At 40.2% G+C, this 15332-nt stretch overlaps 1 protein-coding gene across 1 annotated transcript in view; it reads right to left on the bottom strand.

Moving 5' to 3' along the window:
* The window catches only part of LOC134754289 (transcription factor BCFI-like), an 82111-nt gene extending 67335 nt beyond the window's left edge, over positions 1–14776 (bottom strand). Inside the window, exon 1 of the mRNA XM_063690520.1 lies at positions 14372–14776. Within this exon, the coding sequence (XP_063546590.1) occupies positions 14372–14414 (43 nt within the window). The 5' untranslated portion in view covers positions 14415–14776. The remainder of the gene's footprint in view (positions 1–14371) is intronic.
* Between the last annotated feature and the right edge of the window lie 556 nt (positions 14777–15332).

The raw sequence follows: 15332 nt of genomic DNA, 5'->3' as shown, positions 1-15332 counted from the left end.
GGAACTGGGCTGAATGAACGCGACACGTGATCGACAGCCCGCCTGCTTCCGACCGGGCGTCCCTACACTATATCCTATCTTAGTATGGACATAGTTTAGTCCTAGGGAAGGAAATAGGATAGGTTTTATAGGGTGGAAATTTGTATGGGACCCAATAAAACCGATTTAGATGAAATTTGATATAGAGATAGTCTTAATTGTTGGGAAGGGTGTGGAATAGTTTTTATTTCCCAAGTAATTCTCTTCTCTTCACTTCTCTTCTCCACTCTTCTAACTCTCTCTTAGCGTGCCGGGTAGTATATGGTGGAGGGAGCTCAAGACCTAGAATACCTGGAGTGCTGCTGGTTGTAACGAGTCAGGGGTAACACTCGCTCAACGTGTCGCTGGTAGTGTATGATGGATATAGCTCAAGACCTGGAACACCTGGAGTGCTGCTGGGTGCAAAGGGTCAGGGGTAACACTGACTCAACGTGCCGCTGGTAGTGTACGATGGATACAGCTCAAGACCTGGAATGTGCTTCTGGGTGCAAAGGGTAACACTCGCTCAACGTGCCGCTGGTAGTGTATGATGGAGAAAGCTCGAGACTTGGAACACCTGGAGTGCTGCTGGGTGCAAAGGGTCAGGGGTAACACACGCTCAAAGTGCCGCTGCTAGTGTTTGATGGGGAAAGTTCAAGACCTGGAACACCTGGATTGCTGCTGGATGCATCGGATAAGGGGTAAAACTCCCTTAATCTGAAGTCGGTAGAGTATGCTGTAGGCAGGTTAAGTTATTCAAGATCTGGAACACCTGGAGGGCTGCCAGATGAAGCAGGCGCTTGATCAGAGCTACCACGCGTTTAACGTGCAGTAGGTACTATTCGCTGTAATTAATTTGAGTTTTCCAAGACCTGGAACACCTGGAGGTGACTTCCCACGCGTCCCATGGCGCCTGCAAGACTTTGCTGAACAAGTTTCTGCTGGAGACGCTGCTGATGGGAGACCAGGCCTACCACAAGCTATTCGGCAGGTAAAATTCATGTGGTGAAAAGGGGGTGTAATTCGTAAATCTAGCGCTAAAATAAGCGTGGTGTTGATAACGGCTGAGATGCAAGTGCCATAATGCGAAGTTAGCATCTTGCTTTATTTTTTTTGCGTAAATCAGCAGACCTATGGACAAAAAATACCACATAGGTCTATAGAACTATTAAGGGTGCTACTAGAACTCTAATAAAACGGTGAGATGCTAGTTTCAGCTTTGAAATCGCATTATCGGGCGAAGACTCATGCAGAGTAAAAATATCACGAATGCAACTTTAATTTTGTTGTTGGTGATTATTAATTTAGACAAAGTCCATGGTTTTAGGGTTCCGTACCTCAAAAGGATCACTCGTGCGTCTGTCTGTCTGTCCGTCTGGCACAGCCTATTTTCTCCGAAACTAACCACCAATTAAGTTGAAATTTGGTACACATATGTAAGTTTGTGACCCAAAGACGGACATGTAACGTAAACAAATGAATTTTATCAAATGAAAGAGCTCATTGTTTTAATTCCAAATATATTTTTTTAATAATTTTAGGATAAAAAATTTAGAAGTTATTCAAGAAAATAGGCAAAAAATGACCATTCCCCTCCTTTATCTCCGAAACTACTGGGTCTAAAATGTTGAAAATAATACACAAAATAAATCTTAACCTATAGATTACAGCAAAACCTATTAGAAATGTGCAGTCAATCGTGAGTTGGACTTAATTAATAACTAGTGGCTCTGTGAGCTGTAGACCTCGCGAGCATAGCTTAAGATGGACATGTGTCTGGGATGGTTTAAATAAGAGGGTAGAAAAATAGCTACATACAATAGGTTCTTTTTTCATACAATTTCCATTTCGGGAGAAAACGGTTTCGACTAACTAAATCTTAACAAATCACTTTGATTTTGATGTTGATCGCTTCAGCATAATATTTTCTAGGTTTATAAATTTCGCTTTGAAAATAATTGTGGCTTTTTAGTAGGTACATTACCATTAGTTTAACCCTATGAAACTATTGATACTGGATAGGAATGGAATCGATTGGCATAAAAAATAGCATGTGAAAAATAAGTTTTTATTTCATATAAATTGTATGGGAAAAGTTTTCCTCGATTTGTGGCTTTCCTAGGCGGAAGTTTTTTATGGTCCCATACAAGCTGTTGATCGTGAATAGGAATGGGATCGATTGGCATCAAAAACACATTGTAAAAGGCTGTATTAGGACTATTAGGGACACAGCCGCAGCGCAGTGGTTGACGTGAAACGTGGCGTGGAAAAAGTATTGCAAAGACCGCATAGGGCCGCTTAGGGACCTCATAGCGTAAAGCAGGCGCCCTGTATGTAAGACTTGAATGTTGGGCTTTGCCCTACCCTACAGTGAAAAGCTTGTAGGTAGGAGAAAAAGGGCGCCGCAGGCATTTGTCAAAAATGACCTTTTCTTGCACCTATGTTTTTTCCAAAATCTGTAAACCCTAATCTTCATTCATTTGAAGTTGAGGGAAGGTTTTCTAAGACCATTTTCACGTAGCAGAACGGGATCTGGTAGTTGCCCTCACTGACCCATACCACCCTGTATACCTGGCTGATTATTGAATTTCTAAAAGTAATATTGTCTTCGGTTACCGCGATAGTTACTCATGAAATAAAACTATCATATGAAAACGGATTATATCGCGTATATTGAATTTATAATACATTCCGACGTTTCAAACCCTTTACAGCGTTCGTGGTCAACGGGTGACTGAGAAAAAATTACAAAGTGCAAAAATACCCACATACTAAAATAATGAACAATCATAGACTATAAACTTTAAGGCTGGTTGTACATGCAAAATCGGTTCATAAGGCTAGTTATACACTACAATTATTTTCAAGTAAATTACCTTAAATTAATAATTATATTGTTATTTTTGTTTTTTTATGTTAATAAAGGTATCAATCAAAATGTATAATCAAACATGGTCATTAACTAAGGCGTTAAAGTCCAAACTCAAGGTTTGCCAGCGAGCGATGGACATGATAGAATCAGAAACACGGAACTGCGCTCCAGAACTCGAGTTGTAGATGTAGGTGTCCAGACCGCTAAGCTTAAGTGGGACTGGGCTGGGCATGTCTGACGCATGCACCCTGAAAGGTGGGCCAAAATGGTTACCGAGTGGGACCCACGAAACACCATAGATGGTGCTGGCCGGGGTGCAGGCAGGCCTAAAAGGAGATGGCGGGACGACTTGGACGCATTTTATCCGGATTGGCGGGACACTACGAACGACAGGGTCGAGTGGAGGAAACGAGGGGAGGCCTTTACCCAGGATTGGGACACTAAATTAGGCTAGTAAAAAAAAATAAAAAAAATAAAGGTATGTTTAAATATATATATAATAACTTAATAGACTATTATTAGTGGCAGTCTTGCGATCTTTTCCCGACAACCTTTGGATACCCAAACGGCCAACATATTTAAATTAACGGGTTGAGCAAAAACAACTTAAAAGAAAATATAAAAACAATTTATACAGAAATAATAGAATAAATACATAAACTACAAATATAAAAAAGAAATTAAACGTAGACTGCATAGTCTCGTGTACGCGAACAGTCGGCCGCCAGCCGCGTTGGCGTCAAAGCAACGTTCATTGCTCGGCGAACTGCTGGGTGTGCTAGCTAGATTGGCGACACAAGATAATAATTAAGATAAATCTTTTCCAGGACAAGTAATTAAAATAGATTCTATATCATCAACGACATCAGTAATTTTAAACAGAGTGAAAGTGCTGATACTGATACGGTTTGCCCAGCACGTCAAGCACGTGGGTTACTTTGACTTTTCTTTCTCTATTTCCCAGCACATTCGATTTGTAGATTTACCCGAGCTTGCTGAGTAGGTAACACGTAGGTGTCCAAAGTATTCAAAATGTTTCGAACTGTTGTTGTACAGGGTGGCCATAAAATATGAGCATTCCTGTTGCCAGGGAGATTTTATGATTATACTGAGGAACTTTTACTATGAGACCAACCCCGAAATCGCGAAAAAAAAATTGAGTGTTTCATACATTTTGGCTGGTCCATTTTCTATGGGAGGGTAATTTTTTTTCGCGATTTCGTGGTTGGTCCCATAGTAGAAGTTGCTCAGTATAATCCCAAAACCTCCCTCCTAACGGGAATGCTCATATTTTTTGGCCACCCTGTAGAAAGTCATGGTTTCTTCTCTGTTTTCTTATATTAAATTGAGTGTTTCATACATTTTGGCTGGTCCATTTTCTATGGGAGGGTAATTTTTTTTCGCGATTTCGTGGTTGGTCCCATAGTAGAAGTTGCTCAGTATAATCCCAAAACCTCCCTCCTAACGGGAATGCTCATATTTTTTGGCCACCCTGTAGAAAGTCATGGTTTCTTCTCTGTTTTCTTTTATTTATTTAAAAATATAGTTTTTTAAAAGAACCATAATGCAACACCACATCTAGAAGACACTGGGCCACACCCTTTGAGCTTTGGTCTTCATGTCTTCGCTTCGTACAGGAAAGATTAATGTCAAGGATTAAATCGATCTTCGTCCACACAAGATCCGGTATGTAAATAGCTACTTATGTAACAAGTATTGCTTTTCACTGCCGATGCAAGTTTGTTATAAAATGTACTGAAATGCATAAGCGCAAAACAGAACGTGCAGTAGCAGCGCGCGTGTCGCAATTCCAGCGTCCGATCGATAACCGAGATCGACGTCACGTTCTTACACGCCGTCGATGTAGAAACCGCGCCGTACGCAGCCGCTGGCACGTTCTTCGGCAGCGCTGCCGGGCATGCATGCTCCTCCCGTGCGTGATGCTTTACACTTTAACTATACGTAAATATTAATAAGATAGACTCGTTTATGACCGCGATCATTTTGTTAACTAAGTATAAAAATATTGAACCTTACTTAGATAAGAATAAAATCATTCATTAAATCGTAGGCTAGTAAGAAACATTAATTTAATTTAATGTGGATGAGCGAGAGGGGGTAGAGGAGAGACGCACGGGCGCGGGCGCGGGCGCGGTCGCGGGTGTTAGGCGGGTGATCTCCGGGGTCAGCGTGAGCGCCGCTTATCGCCGCCGCAGCGTCGGCTCCCGCCCCACGCCAGTCCGCGCGCTCTAAACAACTAGGTATTTAATAAATAAACCACTTATGTCTCAACCTAACTACATATATGTAAAAAAAGAGTATTGAAACCATATCACAGCATCGAAATGATTGCTATAGGTGAAATATTTATTTGTATTATATTCCTGTCAATGTCGGTAAAAACCTAAAGAGATGTTCGGTGTGCCTACAGTCGATTCATGACAGGTTTAGCTTAAACAAATAGGTATAAATTGTGATTCGGACAAATTTTATGTAAATATGAAGAGTATTTGTTATAAGGTGTACAATTATGAAATCCAAAAGCAACATTAATTCACAAAAGAAACACAGGATTTATTTTACTCGTATTATGTAGTTGTCTGATTGTGGTTCCTAAGGGGATAGTGTAAATTTTGCGGATAGAGCTACCATGCTAAGCACAACGAAAAAACAAACGAGTAAGTTTTTTTTTAAAGGCTATTAATTTATTTTGTTATCGGTAGTAACCGGAAGCGGGCGCAGCGCAAACCCCACGACGCGGAGCGCGCTCGATCAGCTACTTCCAGTTCCATTTATTGCCAGCATTTTTCAGCGTTGCTCGTATTACGAACAATAAAAAGTGACTACTTACCAGGTGTTGACCACTGCTAAGCTGCGTGCATATTTTTTTCAAGTTTAGTACAATTGTTATATAAATGCGCCATGCGAAAACTGTTAGGTGCACTAAGTATTGCCTTAGTCCGACAAGAAATTGTACAAAATAAATGAGGGCGCCACTTCCTACGTAACTGTCACATTTTGACGCATGGCAACAATTTAGTATGGAATTGTTTAGTTCCATTTTATTTCATTTCTACTATTTTATGTGTATAATGGACAACTGTATTCCTTTCTCTCGTCTGTAGTAGGTATTGGGTAGGAACCTAATCACATTGTAAGGTTCTGTTCATGTTGCAAAGTAGGTACCTATTACAGTATCAATAACTTGTTAGTGCATTTTCTAGGCAATTTTTGATGTAGACCGGAAGTGTAGTTAGCGTTTGCGCATGGTGGTGCGGCAGAAACCGGGTCAGCGGCACTCGCGCGGTCAACATTCGCTAACAATAACAAGGAAGCTTGTGCCCGGCGCGCGGTCGTCTCCGCTGCTACTACCGCCGCTCTACCACCTCGGCCCAGCATATCAATCACACAGTGTTTGTCCATAGTCTGGGAGGCATGAATTATAATGACAGGTATGTCTCTCTTTCAGCGGCACCTGTGGCGGTTGCACCCGACGCGACTGTCTGCTCACACGAGGCGCGCGATGCGAGCAGGGCGCGCGCGAGCCTACTGCCGTTCACTGAGTTTGAGCGATTTCGCTTTATCTAATCGCCGGATGATAAAATGCTACCACGCTTGTTTCGTATCGACTCTAGATGAAGCCGCATTTACCGACTTTAGTATTCTCGACTTTGTTAAGGTGAAGGAAAACTGTAGGGCAAATATTCGATTCCACACTATTAGAAAAGCGAGGTAGATGTCGTGAACTCGAACTAGTGCACAGGATATAAAAATAGTATGCGAGTGTAGAGCGATAAGAACCAGTAAAGTAGAAGTAAGTAAGGGCAGGCAGCGACGACGAGCAAACTTCGACCTTGCAGCTCGAGCGCAGCGCAGAGGTCGTCGCGCGCGGGCAAGGCGCTTGCGGCCCTCCGGCCAGCGCACTCCCGCGCAGGCACTAAAGTCGCACGCCCGTTAAAACCTACTCGCAATAAACCTAGACTTCGATGCAAACAATGAATTGTGTTTTCGTGCTCACTGCTCTTTCAGTTCAACCGAAGTGTAACTTTTAAGCAAGAGCTAAATAATTTTAAATAAAAATACTGTTTTCAACTCGTTGGCAAAGGCAAACCTAGATATGAAATATCCGACTAATTTTTAAAATGAACATAAGTATTTAATTTTAGCAGCATTTCTACATGACACATTTCACGTTCTTTGTTCAATGTGTGTTTGGTAGTTAAGCCGCGAAACGGTAAAAAACAAAGTCGGTCGTAGTTAGGTACTTACTTGATTTAGGAAGCCACTTTGGTGTTTGTAGGTATTTTAACTAATCACATAAAACAAAAGTGTAACATTTTTGCACATTTTGGCACTTAAAAAAGTTAACACGCATTTATTAAAATCTCGTGTAGATTTTAATAAATGCATTCTTAATTAGGGCATTCTTAAATATTTTATAATTTCCTATTTTTTTCTTAACCGATTTGAGTGCCCCACTGCTGGGCAAAGGCCTCTCCCCTGGTTCTCCATAACTCTCGATTTTGTGCTTCCTCCGGCCAGTTGTAAAGGAAGGTGTCAAAGTCGTCTTCCATCTTCTCCTGGGCCTACCCCGCCCACGCTTCTTTACCGGCATCCACTTGGTGGCTATGTAACCCTACCCGGATGCATGCGATGGACGTGACAAGCCCAGTCCCATTTGAGCCTAGCGGTTTTTTTGCTAACATCAGCAATGCGGGTTTTGGAACGCAGCGTAGTGTTCCGAACACGGTCGGTCCTTTTAACACCTAAAATGCTGCACTCCATTGCGTGTTGGCAGACCTTCAGTTTGGACTTCTGATTTTCTGTGAGTGACCAAGTTTGACCACCGTACGTTAGGACAGGCAGTATATATACATGTCGACGAGTTTTCGGTTCAGTTACAGTTTCCCTTCATTAGCTCTTTCATGGACCAGTAGCTCTTCCAGGCATTATCAACCCGGCGTTCGACCTCTTTCTCCTGTCTGCCTGTCACTGAAAGATACTAACTGGCCCAAGTAAATATACTCATCAACATAATGTATATGTATATATAATGTATAGTCTGCCTGTCTACCTCGACCCCACGTTTCCTGCTCTTGGTCATCACTTGGGTCCTTGCACGATTCATTAACCTGAAGGCTTGCGTTGCTCAGGTCTTTGAGCATTTGCTGTAACAGAGGTATTCTGCTGCAGAAGAGGCAAAGAGAAGAATGTCGTCGGCAAAACGAAGGTTTGATACCCTCTTGTCGCCGACGACTATTCCCCTTGCCTCCCAGGAAACCACCATGCTCTTGAAAACTTCTTCAAGGGTGCTAGTGAATAGTTTTGGAGACAGCGGATCACCCTGTTTGACACCACGCTTTATAGGGAACGATGGGCCGGAGTACTCCTGTACTATTCCTGTGTATATTTTGAATTAAACTGATATAGGTAGGGTGGACGTTTTGATTTTGAAGTGTAGTAACTATTGCATAATGGGTGATGCTATCAAATGCTTTAGTGTAATTTTCTATTATGTTTCCAGAATCTTCAATACTTTCGTAAATTTTATAACCAACTAGATGACCCGGCGAACTTCGTTTCACCTGTATCTATCTATTTTTTTTTGCAGTCTTAATTTCTTCTTTCATAAGAGCCTTCTTTTGACAATAACAAACAAAAAAAAGAATTAGCGAAATTGGTCCACCCCACCACGCGTGATGCCGTGATCAAGTGAAACAGGGATCGATTTTTATATATAGAGTAGATTTCAAATGTCATAATATTGTAATAGCGTCAGACCAGGACAAGTTTGCAACGATTTTGATAGCACACGCATAAAAGTCAAACTTCTATGAAATTATGACGTATAAATAACACCTCCACTGCGTGTGCTATCAAAATCGTTGCAGGCTTATCTTGGTCTAACTCTATCATAATAAATTATGTCGGTTTTTAGAGATTATTTTTTCATTGGAAATTATTGAAGTAAATTGGTAGCAAAATGGAAAATATTGAACATTTATCGTATGGCTTGTTACACGTTAGTGTATAAACTTCTCCAGAATATAAACAAGTAAGTAAGTACTAGGTGTTGCCGATGAACGAGTGATATAGAAGGGAAAAATAAAAAATCCATACATATCTATGCTGATCGGCGGCATTTTTTAACATTGACCCCTATTTTCATATAAAATTATTTTATTACAATTATATTTTTATTTACAATTACTTTTAGGCTCACCAATCTTTGGCGAAGCTATTGCACCCGTTATTAACTGTAAGCTAAATTTATTTCACACTACATCAGAGTTACTTTTCAAAATAAACCCGCATATGGCTCTCTTCATCATCCATTTCTGTCTATTTACCCCAAAATTCATGTATGTGCTACGTAGCTGCCCAGTTTGTAAATTTCCCTCAATTCTTTCATCCATTGACTCCTCTCTTCAGACAACGCTATCGAAAATTTTAAATATACAGTTTGATTCTAGATCATGGACCCAGGCGGTTCTCCCAATTAGGTTTGGGGGGCTCGGAGTTCGCACTTCGGCCAGCTCGGCCTTACCTGCTTTTCTGTCTTCCGTGTACGGCTCGCTGTCTCTCATCGGTGTCATTCTAAACCTTCCACAGATACTCGATGATCAGGTAGCGAGCCTCAAGGAGGCCAGAGAAGCATGGTGCCAGTCGTGCCCGAGTGCGGACATCCCAGACGCCAAGCACATTCAACGGGCGTGGGACTCCCCTCGTCTAGAGGTAGTCCATGCCTCAGTTGTAGAAAATAGCCCAGACGACTTTGAACGCGCTCGCATTCTGGCGGTCTCGGCCCCCGAGTCGGGCCACTGGTTACAGGCTCTCCCTTCCAAGGCAATAGGCACGGTTCTGGACCCAAGTAGCTTAAGGATAGCAATAGGCTCAAGCCTCAAGGCTTGGGTCCAGAATTTGTGTTTCCCACACGTGTGCCTGCGGCAAAGGTGTGGACCAGCTGGGCTGTCATGGCCTCTCTTGCGCAAAAAGCGCCGGCCGCATGTATCGCCATGGCACTATCAACGATTTGGTCCGTCGCGCGCTTGCCACCGTCTCTGTGCCTGCAGTTTTAGAAGTGGGCATGGCTAGAGACGACGGCAAGCGTCCCGACGGAGCCACGTTGGTGCCATGGAAATTAGGAAGAGCCCTGGTGTGGGACGCGACGTGCGTTGACACACTAGCACAGTCCCACATCGGGGCGACCCGCATCCAGGCTGGCGCTGCGGCTGAACAGGCCCAGATTCTCAAGCGCCGCAAATACTCGACCTTAGTTAACGACTATGAGTTTGCGGCGCTCGCAATAGAGACTCTGGGTCCTTGGTCATCCGACATGAAGACATTTATGAGAGCTTTGTCGGCACGGCTGGTCGATTCCACAGGGGAGCGTAGGGCCGGTGCGTACCTCTCTCAGCGTATCGCCCTAGCGGTATAGAGAGGTAACGCCGCCGGCGTAATGGGGTCCATGCCGCAGGCCGACCTGTTGGACGGGGCATTTTTTTATGATTGGGTTTTATGTTTTAGGTTAGTTTTATTTTTATACTCTATGTTTAGGTAGTTATTTATTTAATATTAAATTGTATTTCAATAAAAACTTTTCACATAAAAAAAAAATTATTACTTTATATTATAAACTAGCTGTTTTGTATTTTGGTGGTTATATATTCTACATGAGCATAATATAGAACATTATGCAGCAAAAGATATCAGTAGGGACGGTTAATCATTTGTTAATAATTATACAACGCATGAAATTTGTCTTTCACAAACTACGAAGTTTCAAGACCCTAACTGAAAATAATTGTTCCCGATATAATCCCTCTCGACCCTCTTAGAAGATTTACAAGTCCACTATTTAAAAAAAAATCGCTCCCGAAACTATTAATACAAACTTTTCAAACACAGTGTAAGTAATCAATTTTCGTCTATTTTAATATAATGCCCTTTTTACCAAGTTTCAAGTTCCTAGCTTAAAAGAAAATTTGTACCACATATACTTACATCCCCTTTTTAACCCCTTTAGGGGTTGAATTTTTAAGAACGTTGAAATAACTTTTTTGGAATCTTATACAATGCCTTTCTAAGAAGTTTCAAAGCATTTGTAATAGATTCACTTTGAACCCCTTTTTAACCCTTTTAGGGGATGAATATTTAAAAACGCTTAAATTACTTTATTGTATTTATACTAAGATTCAATTCCCGCACTCAAAAAAATATTTGATCTCCATACAAACTTTCAACCCCATTTTTACCACCTTGGGGGATGAATTTTCAATAATGCTGAAATAAGTTTTTTCTCTTTTAATTATATATATTTATATGAAGTTTTAAGTACCTAGCTTAAAATAAAATTAGGACCACGAGAAAATTTCAACCCCTTTTTAACCACTTTAGGGGATGAATTTTTAAACACGCTGAAATCACTTTTCTTGTATTCTAATAAAATGCCTTTATGCAAAGATTAAAGTCGCGCTTAAAAAAAATGTTTGACCACCATACAAACTTTCTACCCCTTTTTCACTACCTTAAGAGATGAATTTTCAAAAACGCTGAAATTACTTTTCTAGTATTTTAATAATATGCCTTTATACAAAGTTTCAAGTCCCGCACTCAAAAAAAATTATGATCTCCATACAAACTTTCAACCCCTTTTTCAGCACCTTAGGGGATGAATTTTTAAAAACCCCTTCTTAGTCGATACTAACGTCATAAAAGCTATCTATTGTGAAAAATTCAGCTCTCTAGGTCCAACGGTTTGGGCTGGGCGTTGATTTAAGTGAGTCAGTCAGTCAGTCAGTTAGTCAGGACTTTTACGTTTATATATATAGGTATAGATTATAAGTCTCAATCCCTGTATCAGTTTTTGCAATCATCCTTTTTCCACTTCTAATCAAGTGTCATTTCTTTAACCATGAACGTCACTTTTGAAAATGAAAATGAAAAATGATTTATTTGTGTATCAAAAATGCAGCTTATTACAAAGTAGAATTACATTTTTAGGAGTATTCTATTCTATTGTTAGACAGCCTAGGAATAGTGTCCTGAGCCCTAAACTAGGTAAACCTGTCTTATAGGAATCAGAGAATAAACCACCGCCAGTTCTAGCAATGCAGCAAAGGTTGGTTGTGAACACAAGTTAAAAACAGATACAGATGGTCAGATCGCTGTTACTTATACAATTTTAAAATTTAGCATGGATGATAGAAATATGACATTATTAACTATAGTATATTCATCTGTATTATATATGTTTACTATTTGTCTATTACAACTATTTATACTGCTAAGATAATTACTTAAAAGTGTGTGTGTGTGTGTAACACACCTTATGTTTTCTACGTCCACCTAGGCGACGTGCGCTTTGATTAAAGACATATTTGTGCTGTCTTAGACATACTCGTTCAATATAAAGTTGACGAACTGATAGGACCCGAGCTATGGAGTAAAGTGTTCTAGTGCAAAATCTAATTGGTTTAAAGAACATAACTTTTAGGATCGCTCTTTGTACACGTTCTAATGGAAGCAAGTGGGATTTAGCAGCACCGCCCCACACCGGTATGCAATAAGTAAGTAACGATTGTGTTAATGCTATGTACACCGATTTAAGGAAGTGTGGGTCAGAAACACGTCTTATTTTTTTGAAAATGAATATTAGTACGAATACGGTCTGTCAGATAGCGAATATGCCTTGACCAAGAGAGATGGCGGTCAACTATTACTCCTAAATATTTTGTTTGTTCAACATTTTCTAGCAATTCACAGTTACAAATAGCAGGGTTAGTTGCACCACCTTGCAAATCACCAATGGAGCATCTATGCACTTTAAGTGTAAAAGGAAATTTCGGCAGATTGGAACTAGTGATAGAGAAGTTAATATATTTTGTTTAAGGTATGTTTAATGTGAGCAGGTTTTTACTAAGCCAGTTCGCGGCTAATTTCAGGCCAGATTCTACAGCTGACTTTTACCTCCAACCAGGTGTCCCCAACAAATAAGATGGCAGTGTCATCAGCAAAGGTTGTAATTTGGGCATTTGGAATGTTTAGGTCGCATAAATTGTTGATGTAGATTAAGAAGAGGGACACCGTAGCATATTGGAGAGAACTGGCTGGTGGTATCGCCTATGCGCACACATTGTTTACGACAAGCGAGATAGTTTTCAAAGAGCCGAAGGGGCAGACCTCTTATTCCAGGGCATTCCATTTTAGCAAGTAGAATTTAGACTAGAATTTTGACGCTGACATATCATATCCATAACAAATTTATATCCTGTTATTACAATCAGAATACGCATCCTAAGGTAAATCTTACTTTAAAACCATTGTCTAGTAACTATAAAACTCCCGAGAGACTCAACAATATTAAATTATTTTAAAACGGGTCACTCACGTATTATTAAGTAAGTATAATACGTGAGTGACCCGTTTTAAAATAATTTAATATTGTCTAGTGCGTGCGTATTTAAGGCATTTCTTGTAAATGATTATATTATATATCATGGGTTTCGAAAATACTTACATCAAAAACGTATTTATAGTCATAATTTTGGTCTTTTTCAAGTTAATATTTAGTCCACCAGATTTACACCAGAGTAAAATCATAATCGTGCCTACCTAAGAAAAATGTATTAATAAAACCATAAGTAGGTACGAATATCATGTACCAAATAGCTAAATATAACCCCATATCATAATAAGTATTAAGTATATAGCTAATCTATAAAACCTTGCCGCTGGTACGTAAATACCTACGCTTATTTTCTTATCGGAGATTCGTCTTACGTACCTAATGTTATTTGACAAAAAGATAATTGTTCTTAATTTTTACATAATTGGTATGTGTATTGATAGTGAATACCTACATCATGTTACCAAATTATACGTGTAATCTTTAGTCAAATTTACATAAAACTATTGCATTTGTAACATTGTTTGTTGAAATGCTGATATGTAGGGACGTTTAGATATTTGCTTACTGTAATTTTAGTGGTAGATAAGGAAAACTATGAACTATCTGATTTTTATGTCCTCGTCTAGATACTAAAATAATTGGCTCTCGAATGGGCACTTTATTAAAACAGATGGATGGAGTAGTAGATTGGACGAACTGTCAATTTAGTATCTGGGGTGTAAAAACAGAGTTCATGAAAAAAAATGCCTGCTATCTCCTAACGAATAAACTAACCGTAGAACTATCGTAGCACGGGCAGGGGTGCTACGAATTCGCTACGCTCCAATGACTCGCTATTCCTCCAAAGAGTGTCGCTTCTTCTGTGATTTATATTTATTTTTCTTAATGTTGTTTGTATATTTATTTTTCGTAACAAGTTATTCCAAAAATCGTTTTTAATATTTTCTGTATTGCTATGAATGTTTAGGGAGACTGGTGGGACAACAATGCGGAAGTTTATTTTTCTGTAAGTAGAGAGCCACTGCAGAATTAAAAGTTCATAATGTTTATAATTGACAAATTAAACTTACCGAAGTGATATTCGTGCTTAGTGGTCGTCATAATGGTCTCCATCTGCACGAAAGACAATCGTTATCGTGGTGAAGGGAATGAGTAGGTTTGTAAGATCCGAGTGCAGCATCACCGGACGAGACAGGCGTCCGTCTGTATGTAGCTGACTTTGAAGCACATCGCTCTGCAGAAGAGACGAGTGTCGCGGCCGCGGGACGTGGATCGGCGCGTGCGCGCGGCGGTCGTTAGCGCGCGAGTCCTCGCCGGGCGCCGCGCAGTGCCGCCGCGCCAGCTCGCGCGCCCCTCGCGCCTCGCGGCCGCGCCGCCCGCCGCGCTGACGCAACCGAAGACGTCGTCGACACGCCTGACCCGCGGCCCCCGGTCCTCCGTCTGCTGACAAATGTCGCTCCATGACACCCCGACACCAACCCCGACCAAATCTTCTATCCCAAAAATGCCTTCAGTTGTTTCTCATTCGTAAAAAAAATATTTTTTGTCGATAAGTACTTGTTATGTAAAGTATAGCTTCATATGTGTAGAAAAATAATCATTAAAAAAGTAATATGGCAACTGGTGAATTTTCGAAAATACGAGTATTGACAACAACTCAGCGTCAATAAATTGTGTCAGTACCTACGCAAAATAGAAGCAACTCGACGATTCATAAAATATGTGTTGTTGATATTGTCACCTAGTTCTTCGTGAATTAAGGCCTGAACTTCGATCACATTTGAAACTTAAATACTTACATATGTAGGTAACTTATATTGTTAGAAACTTGATAATAGCCTAGGAATGTTATACCGTATCCATCTTGCGTGTTTTTTCATGTTGTTCTCGTATGCGGGTCAATTTTAAAGGCCTATATATTATGTTAATTAGAACAAAATTGTAACAATAATTCAATGGTAAAATATTATGTGTTAATACGTTATCCGTTTAACATGATAGTATTATCCAATTGAATTTTAATTAATATTG

Source organism: Cydia strobilella, chromosome Z, assembly GCF_947568885.1.
Source record: "Cydia strobilella chromosome Z, ilCydStro3.1, whole genome shotgun sequence".
Classification (NCBI taxonomy): Eukaryota; Metazoa; Arthropoda; class Insecta; order Lepidoptera; family Tortricidae; genus Cydia; species Cydia strobilella.
The sequence above is the reverse complement of the archived record's forward strand: the minus strand, read 5'-3'. Positions and strand labels throughout refer to the sequence as shown.